The sequence below is a fragment of the Echinops telfairi genome, unplaced genomic scaffold, assembly GCF_000313985.2.
Source record: "Echinops telfairi isolate 266 unplaced genomic scaffold, ASM31398v2 ScPeMD7_5868;HRSCAF=6743_0, whole genome shotgun sequence".
Taxonomy (NCBI): Eukaryota; Metazoa; Chordata; class Mammalia; order Afrosoricida; family Tenrecidae; genus Echinops; species Echinops telfairi.
This window is the reverse complement of record NW_022109767.1, coordinates 15,034,924-15,041,620: the sequence shown is the minus strand read 5'-3', so window position 1 is coordinate 15,041,620 and position 6,697 is coordinate 15,034,924. Positions and strand designations below refer to the sequence as shown.

At 36.9% G+C, this 6,697-nt stretch overlaps 1 protein-coding gene across 1 annotated transcript in view; it reads right to left on the bottom strand.

Moving 5' to 3' along the window:
• Positions 1 to 6,697, bottom strand: part of FSTL5 (follistatin like 5) — a gene marked incomplete at its 3' end in the record, with an annotated part of 780,165 nt that overhangs the window by 348,604 nt on the left and 424,864 nt on the right. Inside the window, exons 5-7 of the mRNA XM_004708783.2 lie at positions 3,323 to 3,545; positions 1,532 to 1,553; positions 1,055 to 1,175 (exon numbers count right to left, since the gene is read on the bottom strand). Coding sequence (XP_004708840.2) covers positions 1,055 to 1,175; positions 1,532 to 1,553; positions 3,323 to 3,545 — 366 coding nt within the window. The remainder of the gene's footprint in view (positions 1 to 1,054; positions 1,176 to 1,531; positions 1,554 to 3,322; positions 3,546 to 6,697) is intronic.

Sequence of the window (6,697 nt, the reverse complement as noted above, 5' to 3'; positions counted from 1 at the left end):
GATTCTATGTTCATCCCTTCAAAACTGGTTGACTAATCACATCAAATAATATCAAATTACATCAATACATAATTACAGAATGACTGAGAATCATGCCCTAGACTAGTGAGCACATATTTTTTTGGAATGGGGCAAAATTCAATCCATGATATCTAGATTTATAGTTAAAAATAACAAAAAGTTTAAAACAGAGTCCTAATTTAAAAATGATGCCTTTCATCAAGCGTATTCTACCGTTTTGGGTGAAAAAATAAATGTATATTGGAATTTATGAAAGAAAATTAATTTATGGAAAAAAAACATATTTGAAAATTTCACACTTTTGTAAGTACCCTGGAATACAAATGAGGACATATCAAAAAGTATTATTACAAAAGTCATATAAAATATACTAAAAAAACTCAAAGTATGCAACTGGCATTCCTTGACATATCCTCTATCTGGCTTTATCCGTTTCTGAAGGTTGAGTGTCAATCTACCCTTTCTTTCTTAAAAGACTTTGTCTTTATTTTCTAGTGTATTTTTTCCTCCTTGTGCTTTCTCATTGAGTTACTTTTTTAAGAGTAACCAGGTATGAACTTTTGTTTTCTAATCACAAAGCCATCTTAATAATTTCACTTTATCATTAATCAATTAAACAAGTAAAAACGTTTGAATTATGCCAAGGTACATTAATATGAATAACAATATTCCATATCATGCTAGTTATTACTCTTTAAAAACATGAGATTTTCATTTTCATTTTCAAAATTTATCTTAATAAAATTCCTAGTAAATATGGTGTTTAAATTATGTTTACTATATGGTAAGAATAATTTCTTATACTGGAATTTAAACAATAGGAAGTAAATTTTTCCATACCAAATATCTCAAACTGTTTATTTTATAACTATCAGAACCATCAGTTTTATATGTGTTTCACACAACCAAAACCCTCAAATTTGTCAACAATATCACTTCTCTTAAAATGCATCTTGTATTCTATGACCAAGCAAATGTACTGTAATGTGTAAAGAAGCAAGAAAAAAAATTAAATAAAGAATCTTTTACTTACGGAATGCTCTATAAAATTCTTCAAGTGCCAGGTGCTTGTCAGAATTAAAATCATCATATTTCAGTAGATGATACAAAGTACAATCAGATAGATCCTTGCTAAATTCTTCTTGTTTTATTATCTGATGAGAAAATTATAAAGGTACAATTATATCTGTCTTAACATTTGATGGTGTAATTACTTCTAAATCATTGAACAGGTTGCTGGGGACCTGACACTGACTCATTTAGGAAAACAGATTGAGTTAATAAAAGTGACATATAATCAATTTAAAGCTATACAGTTAGGGTTACTGCTGTGGCTAGTGCTCATTAGGTTGATACGGATTCAAGACTACCCATGTTTCGCAGGGCAGGACTGGCAACCACAGGGGTTTTAAAGTTCTGATCTTTCGGAAGCAGATCATTAGTCTTATCTTCCAGAGTACCCTTGGTTGGGTTCAAGCCAACTACCGCCTAGCTGTTAGGGAATGCTTACCTGCACGCACCAACTAGGAACCCTAAATTTAAAAATAAGTACATAGAATTTAGCCCAAATTTTCTCACATTGTTAGGCATTTCTGAATCTGATACAACTCATAGTAACCCTATGCACAAAAGAACAAAATCTGCTCCATCATGCATCATTTAATAACTGTTGTGGATGATTATCAATCTATTTCATTAAGGAGATTCCTCTCTCGCTTTTTAAGTAGATTTATTGGCATATATTTCACATATCATAAAACCTAATTGCCCAAGTATATTATGAAGATTTGTGCAATCATCATTACAATCCAATTTCAGAATATTTTCTTCTCTTAATTATTGTTGTTACTCCCTGTTCCACTCAACCTCCCCTGCCATAAGCCTAGTCAATTATTAATCCAGTAGTCTCTACAGATTTACCTATGCTACATTTCACAGAAACTCATGCAAAACACAAACAGGAAGCAAGCAGCAATAAATATAGAACAACAATAACAGAACAAAACAGTAAATCCACAATAAAAAAGCAGAAAATATTAAACATGAAATCAACTTTAAAATGATTGAAAGGAGAGATCAAATAATAAGCTGTCATGCTGTTTCCAGTTATTGAACTTGGTGTCCATCCCTTTTCAGGGACAGTTTCTCCTGATAATGGCTCATCGTAGGACCCAGGGTTCAGAACACACAAATGGTATAAAGGAGTTTCTGTATTTTATTCATGTATCTCCTTCTTGTACACTGAATCTAGACAATGCCTCCACATAAAATTGGCTGACCCTGCCTCAGTGACCATGGCCAAGATAGAGCATTCTATTTCCCAAAAAAAGGGCGAGGTGATTTGTAGCTATTCTCTTCCTCATAGTATACATGAAAAATGAAATGAGAGTCTCTCTTTTTTATCCCCCCTCTCTTCTATCTAACCTCCTCCCCAGATGGAAGTTTAGCCATTTGAGATTGTGCATTAACTCCTTCATTCACAAAGGAGCTATTAAGCAAATGACTGTTTCCAGGAGCCAAATTGAATTAATGCACCGAGTGATGATGAAAACCTATCCAGGCGTGGGTGCAAACATTCACCAAACTGCTTTTCGATCTCTGCTGCATCCTATGGACTGATGCTGTAGCTTTTTTATACTCTACTGCTTTTGACGACTGCCTGTAATATAATGCAAATTCTCAAGATTCTTCCTATGTTCCTGGGGCGTATGAGTAGCTACATCCCCTCCTCTGCCACAGATAGAAGCAGCCATTTAATTGCTATGATCCATGCAGCAGTTTTTTTAAGCAATTGCAGCTGATCATATTAAAAATGGAACAATAATAATAAAAAAACAAGCTTCCAAGTTTGACAACTCTATGTTCAGGCTAATGACTGATGGGTCCTAGTATATTTAGAATTTTGGACAAAGTACTTAATATTTTCTGTCAGGAACGGAATATAATGACATCTATCCTCATGGTTACTGTGTAGAGTATATTAATAAACTCTAACCAATTCAATATACAGTCTGACATATCGTAAACTTACAAAATGTTCCTGTAAAGTTCAGAACAATAATTAGTTATGTAATGTGCATGCTATTCACACAATTCATGCTCTATTTACAGAAACTAGCCAGTGTTGTGATAGCTATACTGAGAGTTATTGTGTCTTTTTATACAGAACAGTGTGTTTCAGACAGTCTCTGTTATATCAGTAATGGAGGGGAGGTAGTTTCTGGACCTCAGGCAGCTGGTGAGCTATTTGTTTAACAATTTGTGAACTTTCCTCGGTTGAAAGTGCAGTTATGCTGCGTACAGATGGACTGCGGAAATAAGGCTGGGAATGGAGCTTAGCACACGGGACTCGAGAGCCCCTGGTTCCTCCTCTGGTTGACTGAGGGTGATGAGCGCCGAGAGCACATGCTCCTGAACAACAGGCCTCCAGCAGCGTGAGCTCCGGCAGATGCTCTCGACAGGTCTTTGATTAACCTGGTATTTGTTGCTTTTGAGGAAGTGAATTAAAGACTTATTTTTGTTAACTCATCAGCAAAAATAGATATTGTTAGATAATGGGCATTCAGTCCTACACGTTCACACAGCCCAGGCGAAGGGATTAATCCACTGTCTAATGACTGAAGTCTTCTTTCCTATAAGCCTAATGGGAAAACAAATACTGCTTTTGATTTAGAAAGCGACAGAGCTCTCGGTCATTCTCCATCTGCTGTGTGTTAGAGCGTTTGAAACGACTTTTCCAGGGGCAGGGGGTGGGGCCGCCGTGCTTGATCTTACCTTACCATTCTTTCCCTAAAGATCTGCAATGCTAGTAATGCGATCATTTTCAGAATGCCATGAGTCCAAGATCTGGGCAGGCATTGTAACAATATGTTCAGTGACTTTTAATCTCAAACGTATTTTGAAGTATGTGGACATTGAACAGAAAACTGGAAGAAAATGGTTCAGGATGTTCTATATTGCATTTATTCCTGTTTCAATATTCAACTTTGCTCAAATTAATACCATATATGAGACCAAAAGAAAATATGGGAGAATGTTTTCTTCTTCCCTGAATGAGGATTCTTGCACAGGACTAGATATTGGAAGAATAAACTTGATATTGATTTGAACATGATGATACAACTAAGCTAGTCATGCTGAATTCAGCTAGTTTTATTGAATATGAAACAAAAGTCATTGTTCTTACTGGTGAATCTTCTACAAAGAATCCCTGCTCATCTATGCAAGCCAATAACAAGCATGCTGATTGGCAATTTATTCTTACTCTTTAATATTTCAAATACATATGTGTGCTTATCACATGTGTAGACAATGAGAGGATCCACTTAAAATGTGTTTCTTAATAACTGTCTTTATTTTCTTCAGAATTTCCTGACTGTGAGTTCTGACACAGCTGGTTGGTAAGTGTCATCTAGCTCTTTCCAATTCACAGCCACCCTATGTCCAAACGAATAAAGCACCGGCCCGTCCTGCACCCTCCTGACATTCGTTCTTATGTTAGAACCCACTTTTTCTGTCACTGTGTCAGCGCGTCATGTTAAGGTTTTCCCTCTCTTTTGGTGTCCTGCTACTTTACCAAGTCCTTCTCAAGGGGCTAGTCTCTTCTGATGGCATGTCAGAAGTGTGTGCGATGCAGCTCACATTCCTGGTCTCTAAGGAGAGCTCTGGCGTACTTCTTCCAAGGAAGGTTTGTTTTCCAATATTCTTCTCCAGCACCACAGTTCACATGCACAGATTCGTTTTCAATCTTCCTTATTCAATAGTCAACTTTCACCTACATATGAGACCATTGAAAATACCATTGCTTGGGTCAGGTACACATTAGTCCTCAAAGTACTATCCTCGCTTTTCAACACGTTATAAAGGTCTTATGCCACAGAATGATCCAGGGCAGTGACTGTTTATCTCTTGACTACTGCTTCCATAAGCATTGATTGAGGATCCAAGCAAGATGAAATCTTTGACTCCTTCAGTTTTTTCTCTATTAAGCTGGTAAGTATTGGTCCAGTTGTAAGGATTGGGGTTTTCTTTACATCAGGTTATAATCCATAAAGACCGAAATTCTTGATTTTCATCAGCAAGTACTTCAAGTCCTCCTCACTTTCAGCAAAGTTGTGTCATCTATATGTTGAAGATTGTTAATAAGCCTTTCTCCACTCCTGAATCCACATTTGTGTTCATATAATTCAGCTTCTCTAATTATATGCTCAGCATACATATTGAGTAAGTGCTGTGAGAGGATAAAACCTTGACACACGCACCTATCATGATTTAAATGATTTAGCATTCCCTTGTTCTATTTGCACAACTGCTTCTTGATCCATGGATAGGTTGCAAATGAGCCTAATTAAGTGTTCTGAAATTCCCATTCTTCTCAGGCTGCCTCTAATAAGGAAGACACTTCCACCTGGAAAATCTTCATGAAATAACTAAAGTTTGAAGGTGCTTGCACCATAAGAAAAAGTCCTCCCGGTTTATGATGTCATGCTGAGTAACAAAGAGGAGAAATGGTATCAAGTTCTTCATATAGAAATCACGACATGGTGAAATATCAACCAAAAAAAATCACTACTGTAGAGTTAATGCTGACAATACACACAGGTGCCCTATAGGACATGGTAGAATTGCCCCCGTGCATTTCCAAGTTTCCACTGTTAACTCTTTCTGAGAGTAGAAAGCCCCCTCCTTCTCCTATAGAGTGGCTAGTGGTTTTGAACTGCTGTCCTTGCAGATTGTAGCCCAATGAGTAAAGCACCAGGGCACCTGATGAAATATAAACATTGGTTATGTAAAAGGGGGGTTATTTATTTATTTATTTATGTGCAGGATATTTAGAATAAAAAATAGATGCAACTTTTTCCCAAAGGAGCCTTAGTTAACAGCCTTAAAGCTATGGAAGTGTAACTATCCTAACTGTGAATGCCTAATAGAATTTAGGAGTAGATTTTCTTCTCCAGTACATAAAGAACCCTGATGAGGGAGTGATTAGTCATTTGGCTATTAACCCAAAAGTTGGCGTTTTGGATCTACCAGTTGCTCTGCTAGAGAAAGTAGTGGCAGTCAGCGTCTATACAGATTCGAGCAGTGGAAATTTTACACTGCCCAAGGTGTTTTGTAGTATCAGCATGAGTCAGAATTGACTCAACAGAAACTTTTTTCTAACCTGGTACACATGGTAATATGTCAACTGCTCTGTTCCAACTGGAGGAAGTGATGGCTGTCAGTAGTACGGTAGACACTGGATGGGAACTTCTCATCATGCTACGTAAGGCAGTAAGATTCCATGATGTGATGAGCCTATTAGCACAAGAGGAGATCCTTGGAAAGCGCAAAATGGAGTTTTCTGGCAAAGGTTATTCTTTGTTCTTCTCTCTCTCTTTCTTGACCCTTTATTATGCTTATATGCTAACCTTCATTTCCATAGATAATTTTCTAGCCTCTTCCCCCACAATTCTGTGAGCAACAAAAGTCTCCAGCCATACTGAATTTGGGACTCAATAGCCTCCGTGATTGTGTTTTTTCTTTGAAGCAAATTTTCTATCTATCTATCTATCTATCTATCTATCTATCTATCTATCTATCTAAGCAAATTATCTATCTATCCATCCTTCCTTCCTTCCTTCCTTCCTTCCTTCCTTCCTTCCTTCCTTCCTTCCTTCCTTCCTTCCTTCCTTCC